Source organism: Triplophysa dalaica, chromosome 22 (genome assembly GCF_015846415.1).
Source record: "Triplophysa dalaica isolate WHDGS20190420 chromosome 22, ASM1584641v1, whole genome shotgun sequence".
NCBI lineage: Eukaryota > Metazoa > Chordata > Actinopteri > Cypriniformes > Nemacheilidae > Triplophysa > Triplophysa dalaica.
Genome location: NC_079563.1, coordinates 14935271 through 14958945, shown reverse-complemented (window position 1 = coordinate 14958945; position 23675 = coordinate 14935271). Strand labels below are relative to the sequence as shown.

The 23675-nt window shown below is 38.1% G+C and overlaps 2 protein-coding genes across 18 annotated transcripts in view; one reads left to right on the top strand and one right to left on the bottom strand.

Annotated features, from left to right (window-relative positions):
• dclk1a (doublecortin-like kinase 1a) overlaps positions 1–8946 on the top strand; it is a 35811-nt gene extending 26865 nt beyond the window's left edge. The window contains 12 exon segments of the mRNA XM_056737051.1: positions 1890–1974; positions 2442–2617; positions 2774–2798; positions 2801–2892; positions 3591–3737; positions 5003–5136; positions 5288–5365; positions 5739–5835; positions 6106–6186; positions 6350–6463; positions 6718–6791; positions 7573–8946. Of these exon segments, the coding sequence (XP_056593029.1) occupies positions 1890–1974; positions 2442–2617; positions 2774–2798; positions 2801–2892; positions 3591–3737; positions 5003–5136; positions 5288–5365; positions 5739–5835; positions 6106–6186; positions 6350–6463; positions 6718–6791; positions 7573–7630 (1161 nt within the window). The 3' untranslated portion in view covers positions 7631–8946.
• A 513-nt stretch (positions 8947–9459) lies between these two features.
• Positions 9460–23675, bottom strand: part of nbeaa (neurobeachin a) — a 96889-nt gene continuing 82673 nt past the window's right edge. For 10 of the 17 annotated variants that reach the window (XM_056736142.1, XM_056736129.1, XM_056736131.1 and 7 more), the window contains 24 exons: positions 22669–22730; positions 21481–21545; positions 20963–21071; positions 20666–20832; positions 20450–20574; positions 20125–20271; positions 18837–18973; positions 18452–18569; positions 18266–18368; positions 17942–18057; positions 17722–17834; positions 17451–17591; positions 17204–17323; positions 16623–16775; positions 16206–16373; positions 15688–15777; positions 14108–14300; positions 13952–14023; positions 13603–13758; positions 13182–13352; positions 12044–12145; positions 11554–11750; positions 11320–11471; positions 9460–11232 (listed from right to left, as the gene is read on the bottom strand). In XM_056736142.1, coding sequence (XP_056592120.1) covers positions 11142–11232; positions 11320–11471; positions 11554–11750; positions 12044–12145; positions 13182–13352; positions 13603–13758; positions 13952–14023; positions 14108–14300; positions 15688–15777; positions 16206–16373; positions 16623–16775; positions 17204–17323; positions 17451–17591; positions 17722–17834; positions 17942–18057; positions 18266–18368; positions 18452–18569; positions 18837–18973; positions 20125–20271; positions 20450–20574; positions 20666–20832; positions 20963–21071; positions 21481–21545; positions 22669–22730 — 3068 coding nt within the window. In that variant the 3' untranslated portion in view covers positions 9460–11141. Of the gene's footprint in view, positions 11233–11319; positions 11472–11553; positions 11751–12043; positions 12146–13181; positions 13353–13602; positions 13759–13951; positions 14024–14107; positions 14301–15687; positions 15778–16205; positions 16374–16622; positions 16776–17203; positions 17324–17450; positions 17592–17721; positions 17835–17941; positions 18058–18265; positions 18369–18451; positions 18570–18836; positions 18974–20124; positions 20275–20449; positions 20575–20665; positions 20833–20962; positions 21072–21480; positions 21546–22668; positions 22731–23675 lie in introns of all 17 variants that reach the window. The other 7 variants (XM_056736128.1, XM_056736130.1, XM_056736136.1 and 4 more) reach the window with 1 other exon arrangement.

Below are 23675 nucleotides of genomic sequence, written 5' to 3'. Positions count from 1 at the left end.
GAATACATTAAACGTTAAGTCTCTTTATCTTAAAAATAAGCTTGTTTGGGTGTTTGCACTTCTTCTTTTACAAAGCATTTGTGTCCTCTTCTGTTTATTTGGGATATTTGCTTTGGCTTGTCGTCTTTAGAATTAAATGTTATTTTTCTCAGAGATTGCAGAAGCCAGAACAAACAACGCTGATTTGATTTATGCGTGTTCAACGCAATCCCATGCGTTCGAAAAACAAATGAATGCGATTGGTCACAGAGTTAGATTTCAGGTGTAATTACCAAGTGTCCTCAAGTGACTCCTCAAGTCTCCAAATCATTTTCACTCTTCGGTTCTAATGAAGTTGCAGTTAAGAGGTTTACCTTCTTCGCAGCTGTTTCCCGAAATCAGAGATTCAAGCAAAAGTAAAAAAAATAGCAGGGAGGCAGTTTCTGTCCTTAAGCAAGCTAAGATGCTAAAAGCAATGTTCTTTCAGGTTGTTTGATTGAATTTCCCATGGCATCAAGTCATTAAAGTCATTTAGTAATTACTGAGCAAGAATTCAACCACACAACAAATGAAATTGTTGACAGTGGCATTGATCCTGGTAATTGTTTCATTTATTGAGAATGGTTTAATAGGCTGTTAGTGTGACAATCAAGGGTAAAATATCATCGATGTTGACCACCATTATTAGCTTTGAAATTGCACAGATCCAGACTATTGTGCAAATGTGTATTAATCACCTGATACAGTTTGCATTGTTCCTGTTGAACAACTTGATTTGCACAAAAATTGTGTGTTTGTTTCCCAGACGACACACATACTGATCAAAAGTATAGCTTGAATGCACTGGATAAATGAATCTACCAAAACACGTACATATATCTTAAATAGGGGAAAACTGACAACAGAAAACAGACGCCGTGGTTAATTTCATGGTCACATCATCTTTTGTTTTTCCTGTGGTGTTGAAATGAGCAAACTGTGTTTGCTGTTGGTCCTGAGAAATCCAGCCTAATGGACAAGTGATATGACCTAGCTTTCAGCCAGGAAACAGGAAGCCTCCTTATATGGCCTTGTGTGTCTGGCTGCTTCCTGTCTCGGAGAGGGAAAATATAATTAGTGCCGCACACTCTCCAACAGTTTCCATGGTAACAAGAGTTTTAATACCGGCAGGACAAACTGTGATCTGAATGAAACAGAAAAGGATGCGGAAACACACACACAACGGCAAACACTCGTTCTTCACAGTTTCTCATTACACTTAAACAGCACCAGCTTTCTCATCTCACTTATACTGACATTATCAGAGCCACGCATGTAGGAGTGCAGACCCCTCCGACCCATGCGATGCTTTGTCTTAGTAGATTTACATTTCGTTTTAGCTATTAGCGGCATCACTCACTGCAGTGGTCCCTCGGAGGTGTGACCGGGCCACTCGTGTACGCCGCCACCGTCCAATCAAATCCATTGAGTTCTCCCAGCAGTAGGGAGAGCGCGGAGCACTGCGAGACATCTTTCCAATTACTCTCCGCATGGACCTGAAAGGGTCCCTGCACCCTGACTGCAGGCAGCCGGGAGAGAAAACCAATTTACAGCCAACCAGTGACTCTGCTCGCTGATGCAGCTGCTATGGCAACCAGCAAAGAAACACCGATGTGCTAACTGGCTTTGTTTTAATACACTGCTGTGTTTAAAAATGAGAATGAATTGGGTCCCAAGTGAGCCGTTCAAAGGAAAAGCGTACGGGGCAGCTGAGGCTATCATAGATGGGTAGAAAGATGGACTATCCTGAAGAGGTTTTTGTGTTTTTCTCAGGTGGATGTGTGGTCTCTAAAGTAAGTTTTTGTTACCACATGGGCCATGTACTGACAGGTAGTTGGATTTAGGTTTTAAAACCCTTCATTTTCTCACAGGGATCTCAGCAAAGTGGTTCCTCTCTCTCACTGGCATCTACCAAAGTCTGCAGCATGGATGAGGAGGAAGGACCTGTCAGTGATGGTAAGATGTCAAGCTCTCACATTTCAGCTGATTTATAGACAAAGGTTTCTCAACCAGCTGAATAGAAAGTGCTTAAACCAGCCAAATGTTGTACGGTCTCTGAAAATCACACCAAAACCACTTACATGCATTAAAACAGTTTGTTCTGGTATAATTATTTTTGCCAGTGCACCAAATACATTTTATACAATACAGCTAGTAGCTTTTCATCTCCAAAATGTGAAGTACAGGTTAAAAAGAAACACTGCAGCTGAAGGCACTGAAGGCACAAATTCATTAAACCACCATTAATTCCCACTTTAGTGTACACAGCCAAATGTAACGCATTCATTTAAAAAATCCACGGTGTGAACCATATACTCTTGAAGGCTTTTTTAAAAGTTGTGGTGTATTATGGCATATTTTTCTTTGGGCTATAGAGAATCTTCTCACACAAATAAAACACAATTGTAAATATCTCCTTGCAGCTGAGCCGGTGGAGGAGACGGAGACACCCAATGTTCCGAGTTCAATTTCAGATCGTTACAAAGTTGGCCGAATGATCGGGGATGGGAACTTTGCAGTGGTCCATGAGTGTGTGGAACACTCCACTGGCAGAGCGTATGCTCTGAAGATCATCAACAAGGGCAAATGTAGAGGAAAGGTGAGGGATGCGTTACAACATTGTGGATAAAAAGCTGACTTCTTCATTAGGGTTTTACCTAAACTTCCAGATACAACATGTGTGTAAGATATGATATGAGTTTTGATCAAATGAAAACACTTAAATGTGTTTTTGTTTTAATTATTCCCCTCACAGGAACATATGATTCTAAATGAGGTGGCCATCTGAGACGAGTGAAACATCCCAACATCGTTCTGTTGATTGAGGAAATGGATACCTACAGTGAACTCTATCTGGTCATGGAGCTTGTTAAGGTGTGCACCAAAGCTAGCATGTTTGATATGTTCCATTATAGAAAAAAACAACATAACATTCCACATAGATATCAGCTTTCTGTGTTTACCTTTGAGGCACGTAATACACTCTTAATAGAGGAATCAGTCTCCAGTTTTCTATATCTTTGGGTGACAGCACAAAGATTTTTATGAATTTTAGCACTTGGTTGTTCCATGTTATGTCCATGTTCAGCTGTGCTGGCTTGGTCGAACTGAGTGTTATTTTAAACATCTGCTCCACTTACTCGACTCTTTGAGGGGGTTCCGACTTCAGCCAGCAAACCAGGCCATCATGAACTCCCTCTCGCTACATACTAACAACTGACCTCGAGAAAATTCTTGTGAGGGTGATAGTGATTCCCCACTGCCTATGTGGGAATGCTTTGGACACTGAGCTGTGCCATCCTTTAAACTTGGTATTTAAAGCCCCTGACTTGAGCATTAAACTATGATTTCTTGAACTAGTGCTACAGACATAAACAATGTGAATTTAACAATAAAACAACATGTATTCTGTCTGCTAAGTAATCACACATTCTAAAATGATATTTATATGAGATTAATGGGGGGAAATGGTTTACACAGCGAAGCATCACTCACAATGATTGACGTACAAATTTACACGTGTCTTCATGGGTGCTACTTGATCTTTATTGATGACTCTTGTTGGTCCACAGGGAGGAGATCTTTTTGATGCCATCACTTCCGCCAACAGATACACTGAGCGAGACGCCAGTGGCATGTTGTACAACCTTGCCAACGCTATCAAGTATTTACACAGCCTTAACATCGTCCATAGAGACATCAAGCCAGAGAACCTCTTGGTAAGATCTCAACATGTTTTTTTGTATCATGGCATCATTTTGCATCATGGCTTATACTTCCTTCCTTCCTGTCTCCATATTTCACACCGAAATGTACTTCTAGGAATGACATACTGAGAAATGATCCAATGCAATCATCTAACACATGTCACAATTACATGAGCGACAGTTTATCACATTTGTCACCAGTGGTGCTATTTGACTTAACAGCAGGCGCTCACACGTGTGTTTCTACAGTATGTGTGTATTTGTAGGGGAAGAGGACAAGATGAAACTCATAGGTTTTGTGGGCTGAGTGTGTGTTTGGAGAAAGAGAGATGATTGCTTGAAGCTTTTTGCCTGAGTCTAGACCAGACTCCTACTGGCTGACTGAGTATACATGTGATATCACTTGTACAGCGGATGTGCGATGTGACTCACCCATTGACGGTTCACAGACTGTTCTGTTCTCGAATGAACCTTGTACAAGACATTCTTATGAATCAATGGTGTATGGCTCATTCTCTGCCCCTTTTTCTATTGATGGCCATTCAGATGAGATATTTTCTTGCATCCATTTGCACTGTTTGAATGTTTTCTTTTCAATCGACTGACATTTCTTTGGATAGAAAATACCTTGTATTGACTAAATTTGGAAGAGCTTAAATAAGTGATTAAAAAATAGTTGAGCTACATATGCAAATGTCATGGATTTCATTTCCAATGGACACATATAGTATATTGATAAAAATGCATTGATTAAGTGCACTTTGAATAAAATAATCTGCCAAATGAATTAAAGTCAATGTCAAATGAAAGATAGGGCAGTTGCTTACGATTAAAAATGTGTGGCCGACCCAGAGTGGGACATGGCAGTCTCATCCCATCTTGGTTAAGTCAAGTTTGCGCTACCGCGACGCACTCCAGCAACCAATGAACCAGAGAGTGGTGTGCTGGCTTACAGACGTGCTCCCTCACTCTCTGTGTGTTAAAGATAATCATTTGTGACTGGAAGCATACACTACATCTCAAGGGCACCGGTAACTTGTCGAGCAGAACAAGGCTGTTATATAACCGCACACAAACACAGCCAGACGGATGGTTCAGGTTGGGAGAAATCTAATCTGGAAAAAATCTGGAATTTAGTGCAAGACATTAAGTGTGTAAATAGTTTTTATTTGAAGCAAAAGGTTAACACCAATCTACACATATGCTTACCACGGGAGAAGTGTGAATTTGAATGTATTTCATTGGACCATGATCTAATATACATTTTTGATTTACAGGTGTATGAACATCAAGATGGAAGTAAATCTTTGAAGCTCGGAGACTTTGGCTTGGCCACCGGGGTAGAGGGGCCCTTGTATACCCTCTGTGGAACACCCACATATGTAGCACCAGAGATTATTGCAGAGACCGGGTGAATATTTTAACACGTTTGGACACATTATATGGAATGTGAATTTCACATTACAAGTAATAGGTTTATGTGATGTTGTAGTAATGTTATAATTAATATGAATGTTAATTATGATTATTTGGAGTTAAACTGTTTGTTTGCTGTACTGTAGGTATGGCCTTAAGGTAGACATCTGGGCTGCTGGAGTCATCACATATATTCTCCTCTGTGGTTTTCCTCCATTTCGTGGGTACGTTCAGCATTTCGCAAAAATGAGCAATTTCATTGAGTTTTTAATCCTCTGAATGAAGTTAAGCATACAAAAAGTTGCCTCGTCTAGACTTCTTTCAGCCTGTGAAGGAAATCTGTGAATGTGTTCAACAGAACAATAATGTACTTGTAGGAAGCACAGTTCATTTATTCTTAACCACATTACATATGAATATGTAGCTCAGACTGTATGATGTAATAAGCGCTGTAACACAGCTACTGGGTTATGTAAGATGTAATTGCGCCACTCTGTGGTTATTTGTAGTTTATATTTGTCTATATAAAAGTCTCTAATCAAAATGAATCCAGCGCCCCCTATTGATGCTTATGTGAATTTGCACTGTGTATTTCAGGAGCACAGATGATCAGGAGGCTCTGTTTGACCAGATTCTGCTGGGCCAGTTAGAATTTCCTCCTCCATATTGGGACAATGTATCGGATACAGCTAAAGTATGTGAAAAAATTCTTGAAACGCATTAAAAATATAAAAAATGTATGACCTCACTGTTTACTAAAGTAATCATAAATGTACAAATATATCATGCTAAATTATTATGCATACTTTATTATACCCTATTGTATTCATACACATTTTATTTTTAACATACAACCATATGCAAACAAGTTTTTAAGCTCTTTTTATGTGGTCATCCAGTTTACTAGTTTAAGGTCAAATATCTTATACGTGACTATATTCAGCATTATGGTTTTTCATTCCAGGAGCTCATCGTGTCCATGCTGCAGGTGGAAGTAGATCAGAGATACACAGCGCTGCAGGTGCTGGAACATCCATGGGTAACTGTAAGTATTTCTGATTTCATCATATCATCCTAATCTGTTCTAGTGTGCGTATAAAAGACAAAGATTAATTTATCTTTTTTGATAATTAATTATGATAAATAGTTATCTAGGTTTGTTAACATTTTCCCTTTCACTGAACGTATATTTGTGAACTTCATTTCAGAATGATGGTTTGTCAGAAAATGAGCATCAGCTGTCGGTGGCAGGAAAGATCAAGAAGCACTTTAACATGGGCCCTAAACCCGGCAACAACACTTCTGGAGTAACCGTCATGACGGTAAGATCAGACACTGCTCTCAGGCCTCAAGACAGATTCAATGTCAACATTTACAGTTTCATTTTAGTTTGATCGGATGAGGATCTTAGATGCCAGAATGAACCTATCCCGCTTTGTCAGAATGCAGAGAATATTTATATTCTATAAAGCAACATCAAAGGGTTACTTTGTTGTAAATTACTGTAGGAGATGGTGTAAAACAATTTAAACTTGGAGTGTTATCCACTGAGCTGTATTGTCTTTTACTCGCATAGCTCGACCATGACTTTTCCATGCAGAGATCAGGGTCGTTGGATTTCTATCAGAACCCGGGCATGTTCTGGATAAGGTAATGTGGCATGAAACCAGGTCATGCTGTTACCCAAGTTGGCTGCTGTGGTCTTGCCACAGTCATTTATGCTTTTTTTGTATGTGAATGCTTCAGTTTGTGTGGAAATGTGTGTTACTTAACTCAGCCTCACTGAAATTCACATTGTGGATTTGCATTTGGTTTGCTTGATGCTCCTTGTGTGTGCGCGGTTTGTGTCCTTGCTGTGATGTCACTTCCTGTTATGCTTCCCATCAGCTTCTCATGACCTAGAAAAAGCAGCTGCTTTTGTCCTCGGTGTATAATTTTCTGTAGAAGCTCGCTTGTTTTCATTTGGATCTCATTTTCTTGATCAATTCAATGAAATATTGTGCATGCTCAAATTCGTCAAAAGATATTATGAATGTATTTTTAAATACAAGTATTTAAAAATATGAATATACTAATATTAATAAAAAAGAATGCATCGGTCAATGCTTCTCAACTGGTTCGCATTTACTAGTTATTTTCTAATAGGACTTTTGATTAACAGAAATCTTTAAACAAAAATAGTACATTTGCATCTATATGGAATAATTGTGCAACCGTGTATAGGCATGGATTGCAAACTACAGTATATAAGCTTTTGAAAGTAAAAAAACACTTTCTATACTGTATTTCTTGTGGACATTTTTCCCTAAGTTGCCACTTGATGTCCAATGTATGAAGTCCTCACGCAAAACCAGTTAAGAACCACTGGAATTGTTATTTATGGTTCCTGTTTCTATAACGAGTGACTAAATTTCTTCAATCCTACTTTCAGACCACCGCTCTTGATAAGGAGAGGCAGATTCTCCGACGAGGACGCCACCAGAATGTGAGCGCAGCTCCCCAGACCACCCAGCCAACCTGTAGCCTCCACATCCCAGCCTTTACACCCCGTCTGTACCTCGACCTTGCCCGGCCACCCGCCGGGCTTCCAGCCCCCACACCCTATCCATGTCTCTCCACCAACAACACCACGCCCGAGTCTGAAGACTTTTCCGCCTGCTCCACGGAGACCGTTCGCTCCCTCTTCTCTCCATTCTAGCACTTTAGGAGAAGGGAGCAACTGGAAAGAGCATTAATAGGAGAATGTTTAATGAGGATTCGGAACGCGGCCTTGTGGACTGATGAACATTTTGTAATCCCGATCACACAGAGGTGCACAAAGGGAAAAATGACTATGTCAGGAAAGGGGGGTTCTTTTCTGTTTACTTATGGTCATTGGAATAACTTTTCCATTTATTTATACATGATGTAAACATTTTGTTTTTTTATTGAAGTTATCCTCTTTTCGGTTGAGGCACTTCAGAAATATGATGTTTTTCTGGGTCCAGTATTGTTTGTAGGTTCCAGAAGGAAAATGCAATGTGAGAGTCAAAAGGCCAGTATAACAATCAGCAAACATTTTCAAAATCAGCATTTTTACACTGATTTTGAGGAAATCTATGGAATTCTTTGGAATTCCTTTAAACATGGTAAAACGTTTTAAACAGAGTTTTTACTTATCAGTAGCTGATGCAAATTTCTGTTTCAAAGCTTGTTCAAACCATTGATCCGGAAAACATTTCTGAACAGACTGAGAAAACATTTGGAAATGCTCCCAGCCCTTTTGGGCTAAACAATATCTGCATTTTCTTCCCTTTGTAGTCACAGTACTGGACACACTGAACTTGTTCATACATGAGATGGGGACCTTTTTTGTAATCTGTGTAAATAATATAATTTCAATTATTTTGATATTGACAATATATTTCTTTATCTTAACTAGACAATGTTACAGTCATACATTTAATCATTTTACATTTTTTAAGCATACTGAACATAAGCACAAGTGCATTGTGGGAAAGACAAGCAACATTCCTTAAAACAGGGTCAGCTCTCGGAAAGACAAATGCCAACTTGGATTTAACGGCCAATAGTATGAACAATAATTCAATTTTACTGTATGTAAAGCAATCGGCAAACGTTGCAGGAGATTTGGTATTAGTCATAGGAAGTCGAAATAGAGTGCTTTTGGTAGTCAGAAGTGTTCTAATACCTCATAACCCTGCTAACTGTGTCATTGTATTCTCTCATTAGTGCATGGAATACAAAGCGGCGCTTATATTATAATTTAAAACATTAGTCTATTAAAAAACATATTACAACCTGACTTTGTCTTTACTGATGCTTACTGCTCGAGAGAGAGTTTATTTGCTAAAAACAGATAACTCCTTTTAAATACAGGTAAGTTTGTATTTGTTTGTTATTATTAAACATTATTACTTGAAATGCACAAAAAAACATTATATTTTTACAATCACAAAATAAAATGATCCGTTTTTGCAAATTAACTATATGTATTTTCATAATTTCATTTTTAATTTCTCCCCATATTTTTAAAATAAAAACCCACCAAAACCGTGTAACAACACAATGTTAAAAAAAGATGTTCATCGCCTTGGAAATATAAGGTTTGATCTGAAAATGTTGTCAAAACTGAGTTATTCACATGTGTGACCACTAATTTACATTATGTTTTTTGTTTTTGTTTATGTCGTCTACATTTTTGGGACTTTTCTCGATATTTTTTACAAAGCCAAACGGAATACTTCTCAGAATATATCCTTATAAGTCAAAAGGCGACGTTTTAGCTCAAGCACGTACAAAATCAAGAACCCCAAAGATATTTTGATTTCTTTTATTGTAAATACGACAAAAAGGAAACAATTTTATTTTACAGTTATTGATCTATATATTGGCATGAATTGATATTTAAACATTTTAAGAGACACCTGTAAGATTCTGGCTTATTCAAGTTGCAGCAGATGCATGAAACGGCAGGTGGGGACTGAACTCAAAAATTGCATTTCAATCTAAATAAATCATCCTTTATTTGCCTCCTGCCAGTAAACTGTTCCTCTCCTCTCCACAAACAATGCAGAAACATAAAAATAAATTAAAACTATATGCAACCAGGTACACCTTGCAAAAAAAGAACAAAAATATATAGCAAATGTACAAATCAAATATACACCAGTGACCACTCACCTTGCAAGGAGACACACCTGCACCCTATGTATGCGCCGCTGTCTCGTATATATTCACACCCATAGCCAATGACAAGGCAAATCAACAAATTATTTGCATAATTTATTCACGTTTTAAATCTCTGAACTTAGCTTTCAGACTAATAATCACACCTTTGCAGGAAAACAACTATATTTTAGTTTCATAGCGTTGAAGTTTGAAAAATATCCTTTTTCGTTCGAAGAGGGGATTGAAAACCAGTCTCAGTCGATGTGTGTATATTCACTCTGGAGTTCTCTTTCACATAATAAACCAAGTTTATGCAGTCACTCTTGGCTACAAAGATATTGCTTACTGTGGCTGTGGTTGTACAACGTAATCATCACATATGATTATAATATTAATCATTTAAATACAACAAACATCAATGCACAAATTATACAATGGAAGAATGGGTCTAAAATGTGATAGGAGGCCAAAAGAAAATCCTTACACATTGATAAATAATGGGATGTTACTGGTGCAAAGTGTCCGATACAAAAACGTCAACATTAATATTTTTTGCCTCATAAATAATCAAACGTGTGAGTGAGGGAGGGTTCTTTTTTTGTTGCTTTTTTCACCTCTTTATTCTTTTTAATGGCCTGCTTACATGCCTGGCTTTCCTAACCATCACGATATTTACATATATGACAAAACAATTCCAAATATACAAAGAGGAAATAGAAGCCTGTTTCCTGTCTGTAGGTGACATCCTCCCTGTGAATCTGCAGGCCTTCGTCTACAATCCTCATCCGAATCATCATGTCATTGCAACTACACAATATCTTACAGCAAGTCATTAATAAATTAAAGGTGATGAGATCTTCTGTAATTTAGTGGGAGGTATGAGTTCCCCATTGTAGTGAAGAACTGCGAAGCAGCAGTTTGTATTTACAAAGATTAAGTTCACGGCTGTGACTTAATCCCATCCCAGAATCCCCCTCCCTTGCCCTCCCCTCCCCAAAAACCCGGTTTGTTGGCGGTTTATCTCCTAGTGTCTTCTGTTTGGAATCGCACTCCATGCGGTCCAGCTTCCGACTTCATTGCGTACGATGGTGTTCGCAGACGAAAGTGATTTAGGCATCTCAAAGTAAGTGGGGAGTGAAAGACAACCCTAAAGATCTATGGTTAGGTTAGATATGTCTTATTTTTATCAGGGTTTAGTTTCACCCTGAACTTAGAGGGACACCAACTGTCTAGCAGGACCTGACCTCCAACCCTCCTCATTGCTTCGCCTGTGGCCCTAAACAACATCCCTCTTTTCATCTATCTCTGTTTTGTTCTCTGTGTTCTTTCTCAATATCTGTTTTGGTGTTCGTAGTGCCATCGATTGAAATCAATGTTAAACGCCACAATGCTGCCTGATGCCATTCCAGTGATCAAAGTCCTGCAAATATAGAAAAACCGAGAATGATAATGGATAAATTACACAAAACCATTACTCCAATCATCATTGGCTCTAACGTGGGCTCACCTCTGGTCATGGGACAGGTCCATAGCCCTGATGCCCGCATCACAGCCGGGGTAAATATAAAGCTGCTTGAAGTCACAGGCCTGCCACACTTCAACAACGCCGTTGTCACCTCCTGTTACCAGATTCTGCCCGTCACTGCTCAACAGGATGGCCTGCAGCCAGATGGCAAAAGATGGATAAATATAGGGAATGTGTATTATTAAATCGATGAGTATTGTTGTGTGCGGCTCTTACACGTGTGGAGTCATTGATTTCCATCTGCGCCAGAAGTTTTCCATTAATGCTGAAGTTACAGAATTGCCCTCTTTCATAGTTGATGATACAGTGGCCCTCGCTGGACACAGAGATCAGACGAGGCCGGAGACAGTTCTCGGGGCCCTCGAGGGCCCGCAGTAAATCTCCTGTGATGGTGTGCACCAAACACGGGCCTTCTGTAAAACAATGAGACATCGTAATGGTAAGTGGAGACCTTTTAAAGAACATTAAATTGTCAATATAAAGGACACGTGAATCCTAAATAAATGAAAGGTAAATAAGCCAAGAATATCAAAAAGGCATTATTATTTCATTTAAAATAATTTTATATATTTCATAAAAAAAGGTTGGCTTTAAGATATTTGTTTCACACATGCTCTCACTAAGCTAAATTAAGTCTAAGTATTTTTTTTTAAAGAGACAAAATAAATTCAGAAATACAAACGAGGAATAACTTTGCAAGACTGACCTTTGGCCCCACTGATGACGAGACCCAGTTCAGCACACACAGACACACACACCACCTCATGATCGTGACCCGTCAGAACGGCTCGAGGTGCTGGATAATCACCTGTAACACAGCATAGGTTCTGAATTTAGGGATGTAAAGATTCACCATGAGCTAGTGGAAAATCGGCTATAATATGTGATGATTCAAGCCGGTTGAGATGTTATTTGAATCGCAATACATGCTTTGAACAGCAGGGGCCGCTGTGTTTACTACAAATTTGGAAAACGTGGATATGCTGATATTTCTTTGATGTTAATAATTCAAGAAAAGCAAAGACATTGCAGTTCAGTTTTGTAATTTGACATAAAATATATATTTATTTTACAACGAAATGTGCAGTATTTGAGAAATACTAAACAGGATTTGTTCATTTCTCATCTGTCTGAGTGAATCGTTACATCCTATAACTGATACTACATATTCTCACACAATTTGTTTTTTAATTGTATCAGACATTTGATAAAACTTTTAATTACATTGTTACATAGTTTCAACTACAAAGTGAAAAGTTATTCCTAAAAGAGATAATCGCGTTTTTAAAGAAAATCAAAAAATATGTTTTTTTATCATGTTTTTATTGAGGAAGTTATCCGTATTTTTTTGTTATCATGGATTAAATCAAATCAAACCAACTGCAGTTTGATATTAATTGGAATGCACAATAAAAAAACATGATTTTTGAAAAATGTTAAAAATTGTTCATATAACATTGTACAAGAGTATTTAACTTGATCAGATTTAGACTCACAATAGAGGACCAGCATCAAATGCCCAATATGAAAGAACACATTTGATACGGTGCGTAGATCCAGAAAACATAAGGTCAAAAGAAAAAATCCACACAGTTATATGCAGGGCCTACACAAAAGTTTTGCACTTCTCACTGATTTCTATGGCCTCTGATGAAGCATTAGATAAATATTTTTTGAGGAGATATAAGCCCTGTATATAACGGATATGAAGATTTTTCCTTTTGACTTGATCAGAATCAAGCATCCCAGAGAGCACAAGAGATCATTGAGATAAGTGACAATTAAATTAAATCATTACTTGCACGCATGACCTCATTTGGTCTACTTATTTCTCTGCTACTCACTGTTGTTTGGATTGTCGCCGATGATGTGGTGTCGTCCGCTCCAGTACCAGAGCAGTAGGGTCGCGTCTCGTGAGCCTGAGACTATATAACAATCCCCTCCAATGTAGGACTCGGACCGAGCGAGACAAGTCACCACGTCCCAGTGGCCAAACACGATCTGAGTGAGTTTCCCTGAAAAAAAGCATATAGCTATGTCAGTGCAAAAAAGATCATATGATTCCTGTAACCTTACTGGCAGAACAATATATTAGAAGCTCGTCTGAAACATACTTAGTGATAAACGTACACCTTGAATTCACTATTAGTTGTTTTATATCTGCCAAATGCGTACATGAAAATGAACATTTAAAAATTTCTTCCTGAATTTGAGAGTAACAGAGATTGACATTAACTACTTTATACCAACATCAACAAATTTAACCTGTTTCTGTGGAGTAAACGCGGAAACTCTTGTCCCAGAAGCCACATGCCAGGATGTAGCGGTTGTCTGCTGTTACCACAAAGCAGTGTGTGTTGATCTGAATGCTCTGATCCACCAAATCTGTGATTTGCCTTTTACTGATGCCAGAGTTATTAGCTGGGAAAGGAAGCACAGAACAGGTGTGAACATAAAAAAAATGTTTACCAAGATCTCCAAGACACAAACAAGCTATATGAGCCCGTTAACGGAGGAATTTTAGGCGCACTAGCGATGTGTATATTAAATGTGAATAGTTTGTGCCTCAGCCAATCATGACTTCATGCTTAATCACATGACCGAAAGAACTCACCAATCAGAGAGTCCATTTCAATGGGAAGATGATGAGCCTGTTCTAATGAATATCCTGGAGCACCTCTGAGACCTAAACAAAACATACAGTTATTCATAACTAAACTTGTTAAACACAATTCTTAAACGCATCACACCACATAATGCAGCTACTCACCCACTGTGTTGTGCCAGCGATTGACGGCGAACAGCCGGCTACACGTGACCGTGACCGCAGCGGGGATGCTGAGGTGTGGCAACGTGTTGGCCGCCACATGCGTGACCGGAGAGTTGGATGGAAACTTAAGCACCATGATGACATCTTGCTGCATCTGGTCCTTAAACATCAAAGGACTCTGAGGAAGGAAACACTGATAAGCAGAAAAGAGAAAGAAGAGGAGGAAGAGGACAGCAAGAGAAAGTATATGACCAAGGAAAGAGGGGTAGGGAAAGAGAAAGGAGGAATGAGATAGGAAAGAAGAGGAGAAAGGAATGGGAAAAGAGGAATTAACTAAATTAATTAATTAAAGGTAACTTGGAACGGATCATACGAGGTGAGTATAACAGGATGGGAATCTGGGCAGGGAGATTAGTTCTGGTTCAGTTCTGGACCGGCTTGGACTATTGGAAACGGGGAGGGGGAATTTTGCTGATATGTACAACATCCAACCCTAGTCTTCCTAAAAAGATGCAAAAACACGTCCTAACCAGATATAATAAAAACTACGAAAAATGGGCAACTCAATGCAAACGTCAACCCTAAGATAAAAAAACTGGCAATATTTGGTGGGATTAAATGTCTATATGAAATCCTTCTTAAAGTTTTTAAAAGCATTTTGGTTTTATGTTTTTAAAGCTATTTTATGTTCTACAAACAGTCATCTTTTCTCAATTTGTTGGGTATTATTGCTTCTGGTTTGCGCATTTTAATTCACAGAAATCATTTCTGATGTCTGGACTCTGTCATCAGGGGTTTAGTAAAATATAAACAGATGATTCGATATATTGTGATAAATACATTTTCTGAGAATTTATATTACAAGTTTTGACTGAAAATGGACTATCCATATGGCCTGAATTGCTCAAATGCTACTATCCAGGCGCTACTATAAGAACTATTTTCTTCAGGTATGTAATTATTTTGTTATGCATTTTCACACATTTAGTGAAATCTTACTTGTTCAAAATATATATTACAGCTCTACATCATCATGACATTAAATATGCACTCTTAAGTCCATTGAACATCGAGTCCGAAATTTGCATCCGAAATTTCCACACTTAAAAAAAAAAATACAACCTCACATTGTGTCAATCGACATTTACACACTTCCTCCGATATTTTCGTCCATCATAAATAAATTTGGACTGGGTTCGATTTTCTTTTTTTTCGCATCCGTATCAATCAATTTGAGAGACGTTTTGACTATTCAGAGACACCGCGGCAAATACATAAAAACATATCCGAAATTTTCAGACTGTATGTGCAAAGACCTTAACTCTTTCTAAGTCTGGCACACATCTCATTTCCTAGTGCATGTTATTCTATATAAAAGGTTAGGACTGGCGTAATCTGATCTACATACAAAGGATGTAATAAAAAGATGCCACGATAAAAGAGGTAAAACGAATTACAAAAGACATCATATTAATCTATATTAAAGATCTCACATAGATATCATGCATAACAAAGATCTCAATAAAACAGGTACAATTCCCCCAAAAAAGAATTATAATAAAGACATTAAATAATCTCACCAGATGCATTGCTGAACTGCGGGGCGGATGAGGTTCTATTAGCAGCTGCGATGGAGCCTGTCCAAATTGCTGAATCTGAGCTTCCATAGTCTAAAGAGATAAAGAAAGAACAAAAAAAACAGATCATCAATTCAGACCCCTGAGATCCTTCAAGTCAGACACAACGTTCCATACGCGTAGAGTAAAAGCAAAGATGTCTACGAAATGTGTTCTATACACAGCTAAAGAAGAGAAAAATATCCACCGTTACACTGGGTTCACACCAAACGTGAATTAAGCGTTTTGCGCAAGTAAATTACATACAAAGTCAATGCAAAGACCCTTACAGACCCTTACCGCATCAATATTGTCTTCATGCAAAGTTTGAAAATATTTGTCAGATCGCGTCACTCACACGGAAATAACAAACTTTTCACGCGAGTAATAAAGAGCGCTGAACGCCATTGTCACATTTGGTGTGGACCAAGCATAAGGCTTCACAGATCTTGGCCTATGACAACGGTTAGACTCTTTCATACCTCTCTCAGCTGAGCGTCGCTGATGGAGTCAAGGTTCACGGAGCCCTCGTAAGATACGTAATGGAAAACATTGAGGGCCCTAATGGCTTCCGGGCCCCTCTGCTTGTAGCCGAAGATGAGATCGATCCATTGGTGCAACTGACACGACACAAATTCACTCTCCAGAGCCTGATACGACAGAGTACATGGAGGAAATGAACAGGGGTTTCAAGAGAAATACTAGCCTTGTAAAGTCTACGTGATGCTCAAAGTTGATTTTTTTTCTCTACACATTTAAGTGCTCTATTTAATGAGCCGGCTCCATTTGACGGCCTCGTCCATCTTTGACTCTTGACACGGTGAGAAATGGACTGGACTATTAATCCAAATAACTGTTGTGATTGCATTTTAACGTTCACACAGACACACATCTCTCACCATCCTGTTGATGCGAACAAAGTCCTCTGGTTTTTTGGCCCAGGTTGGTAGATCCACATCACACACGGCTAATCTGTCCTCTCTCATCCCCAGATCATATCCACTGCTGTTCACAAACATCTCAGGGAGGTAGTAAAACTCAGGGATCAACTCCTGTTACACAAACACACATTTGTTGATCTCACAGAACATAATTACAATCAATTAAATTCATGTTCATACGTCGTTCGCATGTTTACAGTAACTTGACTTAAAGTTCTTAAGATCTTAAAAATCATTAAATTTGAAGATGTATTCTTAAATGCATGAGATTTAGAGATAAAAATAATTGTAACAACATATTCATTTCTTCATAATTGTGTTACTCCATATTTTAAGTGAGTTTAATTCAATATTTCTAAAATGTGAATAAAAAGAGTAAGTGACTAAACTTTTGAATGGTGTATTTGATACATACGTACAACAAGTTATGTTCCATAAAAGTTAATTTCTCTGGTGAACAGGCGGTTCAGATATTCATGTGCGAGTTTATGAATTTTAACTTAAATTTTGCACAGTAATAGGAAAGTTGTTGTTCTCACCTTAACGTCAGATGTGTCCCTCTGGCAACTTCTCCAAGATCGTGCAATACCAGAAAACGTCCGATCAGGATGGTCAAACTTGTTGTCATTACCATTCAAAAAGAACGTTGTGAAGGGTTCCTGTGTTATTAACAAAGAGAAATATATACTTTTTAAATTGAACGGATACTGCCTATAAAAAATGAGAATTTAAAGTAATTGCATAAAAAAACAATTGCTAAAGGTGGATCTTTTTGTTAGTACTCACTATCCTGACAAGCCAGAAGAGAACTGACGCGGCGGTGGAATAGAGCGACGCGTAATGATGGGGTGGTGTACCATCATCCTCCCATGTCTCATAGTGCTCGGCATAGAACACTGCTCGCTTTGGATTCAAGGCTCCGATTGGCTGTTAATATGCAGGAAAGACAAAGGAATGCTGGGTTTTGGTATAATCGCATAACAAAAATGAAAACAGTAATTCTTTTTTAAACATTAATTTATTGTTTGATTCAATGAACAGAGCTGATGTGACGTACCTTTGAAAGATCCCTGAAATTCCCTGGTAATGTAAGATCCAGGTCCTCAGAATCATAGTTAGTGAGGACCCATGGGAAGACAGGATACTGGTTCAAATCATTATAGGTCCTCCCTAGAAAGAGCACAAAAAAATGATGCTCAATACTAACCTATTACAATTTGTGTAACATCACTTCGTTGAATTTATTAATAGCGTACCCGACATGAGCTCAATCTCACCTGCAATTGTGTTGAGGAACATGAGGTACTCAAAGTTTGAAATCTCTCTTCGTTGCCATCTCTGGGTCATGTTAGATGACTTAAAGAGCTGCCGTGGTGTTGCAAGAGAAATCCGTCTGTAGTCGAACAGTGACGTAATAACAGAGACATCAGTTAGCAAAAGCAAGAAACACTTTCGCAGTTCAGAATACAGTATTTGAATCAGAAACACACACTGTGCCTTAAAAACCAACTAGAACTAGAAGTACTTCTAGACAAAAACAAGTTGACTCTGAACAGAGGCAACAGTTAAATACTACAGTAAGTCAACATCTAAGATGTTACCTCGCCTGAGGGAGACCATAGCTGGTGCCGACACCAACCCTAGGTAAACTGTACACGACCTTCTTTACTGTGGCCTGATCTGGAAAGTTAAACATGACGGAGGCTGCAAGACAAAGTTCAAATGTTAATAAAATATTGAAATACAACAAATTTTGGAAATGAGTTTTAAACAAGTCTGAATCGTACTCCTGTTAGCCATGAAGACCTCCAATCCAGTGTTCTGGAGTAGGTAGCGTCTAGAAAAAACCGCTCTGATCTCGCTAAACATCCACTTGCCGTGCAGACCTTCAGTGTATCCCAACACCTGATTCACATACAAAACAAACAACATTTTTTATACAAATGGATGAAAAACTAATGCAGTGGAACTGCATATAAAAAAATATTCAATTTAATCAATAACGAAGGGGGTACATTACAAAATCCAGTCATTTTGATCAAATAACATTGCAAAAGTTCGCTTAAAATTATTCCATTGACTTAACATCCATACAATTGAAATGAAAAAACGTAAAGAATTTTAAAAAAGAATACTTAATTATAGAGTAGGGACATAAGGATGATCGAATACCTGCGCATCAATCATTTTGAAAGCCGTATCGTCCTCGTCCACCTCAAAATAGATTTCTGTTGTGGTGATTGACAACGTTCCTCTAGCAACAATCACAGGAGCGACCAGCTGGGCCGGTGTGCTCAGGACCACAGGACCTGAATGAACCCACGCCACAAATTGAGAAACTTTCTTTCAAAATGCCTTTACTAAAGAAATTAGTAAAAATCACAACAAATTATGGTTAGATTCGTTTTATAATCTCTGAAAATTATACATTTCGATATGTTCTAAATAATGGGATTTCAGATCTTGTAAATAAATTGTTAGCAAACCAAGTGGGTCAAGATTAGACTGACTGGCCCATTGGGGCAGATGCCGCAGCAGTAACTACAACATCTTGACCAAGTTGCTTGGTATTCTGACGAAACATTTTTACAAGCAACATATAAATAGTAAATATATAATAATTATATTTGCATTATATTTGCATACGCTTAAAATACTTTTAAGATAAATGTACTGTTAACATTAGTAAAGCTAATGAATATCTTAAAAGTCCCAGTGAAAAAAAAAATGTCAGCCAGATCCATTTCAAAATGTAAAGGCTGTTATTATATATCCAATCAATTTGCAGTAAAAAAACGCACGCAATCCCACAATTTTTCTCATTCTAAATTCCTTTTACAATATGCGTCAAAATACGCTAGTAAAAACGACCAGAACTTTCGGTTCACGGGGACTTTAAATCTTGAAAAGATTGACGAAGATTGAAATAAAACGAAGAAAAAACAAGCATAATTAATTACATAATGATTTCGTCGCAGTGAGTGGCTCATTACAATAATATATAAGTGGCTACTTGGATTAGTGTTAATTTGTTAATGTAGTCATTTAGTCATTTAATGTCAGAATCAAATGTAGTATTTATAACTCATAAATCACACGCTTGTGCAGATAAAGAGGAGATCTGCAACAAAAGACGGAGGGTTGGAGCCTGTTTTGGACTAATACGTTAATTAGCATACTCATTTACTGTAGGACCCAACTTGCCTCTTGAGATAAATACTCTTGGACGAAAAGCCACTGGGAATAGAGTAATAGTTGCATACATTAGCACGTGCATCAACAAAACATCAAAGAAGAGCCGAACATCAAGGGTTACGCTAATAGCCAGACGCGGCGCTTTTCATAAAGAGTGACAATTAATGCTAATCTGTTTTAAAATTCAATAGGATTTGAGAGGTGCCTACTTGTGAATGCCCTGAAAAGCTTAAAGCCTCCTGAGTGCGTCAGATGCTCTGTATACCTGCGAGATTGTCAATCTCTTTTTCTTGCAGCAGGCTAACCGCATCATCATCTCCCTCCAGCATCAGTTCTGTCTCTGGATTCTGGCTGACCACAGAATGACTGCGAAAGGATTTCTTGGACTTGGTCGCCTCTTCCTCCTCAGGGCCTGCTTTTGGCAAAAATACGATTGCTATTTTAAACGGACACATAGCCTGGTTAATACTTTATTATATCTGTTTTATTTTTCAACTCCAATGCATCTCAACTGTTCTTATAAAAAGGTGTCAAATAGTAGAAAAAGAATAATTGCAGGTTTGAGGTGTAAGAGAATATTTTCAACTGACTGTATTCCTCCATAGACTTGAGGGTCACGTCTGAGTGGGTGGAGCCAAATGCATTGCGCACAAATCTCCGCCTCCTACGCAGGTCATCCTCCCAATAATCCAAACGCCAGAAATCATGCAGCTGACTAAAAATAGTAGAGAGAGACGTTTTTGAGGTGGTGGAACACAATTACAGAATCACAGTAACAAATACTCGACAAACAGTTGTGAGTGTACCTCTGTGACATGGTGCCCCACGCTCCATGCTTATTGGTCAGAATGTTAAGGATCTTCTGTTTCAGCTGATTCGCAGTCACGTGATCTCTGTGTTTGGCGGCGCTGATCAGGTGATCGCACATCTTTTCCTCCTCCCTCCTGTCGGCGGCGTACTGCGCACAGTTTGACTATAGAAAAGAGAAATATATGTACATCACACAGTGATCATAAAGTGTAAATTCAACCATTGTCCGTCATACTCATAAAAGTCAAACTGTCAATATGTTAAACATGAACTACAGGTCCAGACTGACTGACCTCAAACTCTGCATGCTTGTGAACATCTTCGGCTCTCTGCCTGTTGAGGATAAACTCGGCCTCATTGGCAACTCTGACAATATGATCTTTCATGGCGTGACACAGGAGTCTGAAACAAATGAAACCCATCATTACTGATAAGTCAACAACAGACTTAATAAAAAAAACAATAAATATTATACTTCCGTTACAAGCATCTTCTGTCAATACATTGGCACCGTTAAAGGGACAGTTCAGCCAAAAATCATTCTTTATCATTTATTCTCCCTCATGTCATACCGAACCTGTACGACTTTCTCATTCTAGAGAACACAAAAGAAGATATTTTGAAGAATGTTGGTCACTAAACCATTTTCGGACCCCTTTGACACAAAACCACATTTCTTAAAATATCTTCTCTTTGGTTACACAGAAGAAAGAGTCGCATACAGGTTTTGAACGACATAGGGCGAATGAGTTTTTCATATCTTCATAGTTAGCTGTGTATGACCAAGAAGGAGAGTTGGGTTTGTTTGTACCTTCCCTCGTTGATCAGCTCAATAAAAGCTAGTCCAGCATTCTTCTGTATGGAGTTCTGCCACTCCTGAAACCACAAAACAAATTCATTACAGACCTACAAATCATAATTCAAAAATTTCAGTAATCCGATGACAAACACAACAATGCTAAGCATTAAAGACATTTTATCCTTCTGAAAATGAATATTTTAGGACTGGTGTATGTTGTGGTTCCTGAATGGATGTACCGGTGATCTCTGATTGGCTCTTTGCCACATAAGCGAGGGCGGTTATGGTGGAAGCGAGGCAGAATGCACTTAGCATGAGCTGCGGATGCTTCTAGAAGGACACATCACAGCTCCCATTACCCCCTGCTTCCTGCCAATCAATATTTAGGGTACAGTTTCAATCCCTCGAGCCATTAATGGAAGGTCTGGAGCTTCAGTAATACTATACGTGCTGATGACGGGAAACTAAGGGAGGAGGGGAGAAGGCATCCGACACTGGATGGGCCACTGCTACACCCCACACCTCCTAGTCCGGAGTTAATCTCTGAAGGTAGTGGAAGCTAACTGAGATGATGCAAAAACCAGGATCTTATAGAGACTTTGTTTGGGGTTCACCAAAAATCTGAACTTAAAATACTGACAGTTGGATTTAACTGAAGGATCTTTTCTTTTTAAAACGTTGGTCAGAGGTAAGAAACAACACTTCCTGCTAAAGTGGATGGATGCCAAAGTGTCCCGACATCATCGCTGGATTTGCATGGTAAAGCGACCATCTTCTTAAAAGGTAAGCAAAACTTTTTCAGCTAACTTTGATCAATTGGATCAACATTAGAATAAAAAGTAACCGTGATACCAGCACTGGACTGCTGCATAGGGTGGGTCTGAAATGAGATCCTGCTTAAGTTGAACACACGCTGTAAGGAAGGCTTATTGGTGAATGACTAGAGAACATTGACACATTACATCATTGTGACTTTTTTCCCCAAGACTTTAAATTGTTGAAATGCGGTTTCAGTGCTTTTGATTTAATTCAGAGTTTATGAAGCTTGAAATTGGAATGCAGTGTAATCTCAGCCTCTGCGCCTTTAATCACGTAGAAGATGGTGAAATGTGCGGTTCCATCTTTATGAAATTGATAATTGGGTTGGTGTGCAGAAGAATGCAGAAGAGTAAGGAAATATAACAGAGAGACTTCTCTCACCTGTGAACACAACAGCATGACCAGCTCCACTACTGATGTGCTGGATTTCATACACACTAAACCTGTTTAACAGAAAATCAGAATTTAGCATGCACATGTCCACATTATTAGAAACCCATTCACATGCCTAAAATACCATTTCATAGTGACACAGTCTAATCTGTGTTTAACATGCAAATAAATCTGCTTTAGTTAAACAACAAAAACAATCAGACGGACATTAAACTGTGAGGAAGACGAGGTGAAAGCACAGACACTGAAGCCTGACAGGACGACAGTGAGTGAGTGAGAAAGAGAGAGAGAGAAATATTGTTTTTTATTACCGATATCATAATAATAATTAAAAACTGCATTTGTCTTTGCTAAAGATCTTAAAATCTTCTGAAAAATAAAAATAAATGTAATAACTTTACTTAATACAAATGTTTTTAAAATGTATTTATGAATTATGTAAATGCATTAAATATAGATATATATATATATTATTTATTTATTTAATAAAAACATTAATCTATTTATCCAGTGTTTGTTCAAATGCTTTATTTTTATCTTGTTGTTTGTTCTACATTTATGTATTTTTTTGCATTTTCATTATTTAAAATGGATAGTTTACCCAAAATTGAAAATTTGTCATCATTTACTCGCACTCTTGTTATTTCAAACCTGTATAACTTTCTTTCTTCTTCGAAACAAAAAGATATTTTGAAGAATGCTGGTGACCGGACAATGCTGTACCCATTCAATTTTATTGTATTGACACAAAACTAATGCAAGTGACCGTGTGCTGGTCAACAACTTGCTTCAAAATATCTTCTTTTGTGTTCTGCTGAAAAAATAAAGTTATAAAGGTTTGAAATGAGTAAATGATGACAGAATTTTTATTTTTGGGTGCACAATCACTTTAAGGACAACTCTAAACCAACAATATGACAATCCAATATCCAAGTATCCATCAATTTTTACTGGCATAAAAGCAGATTAAAAACTAATATTACAGGAGGAGGTGG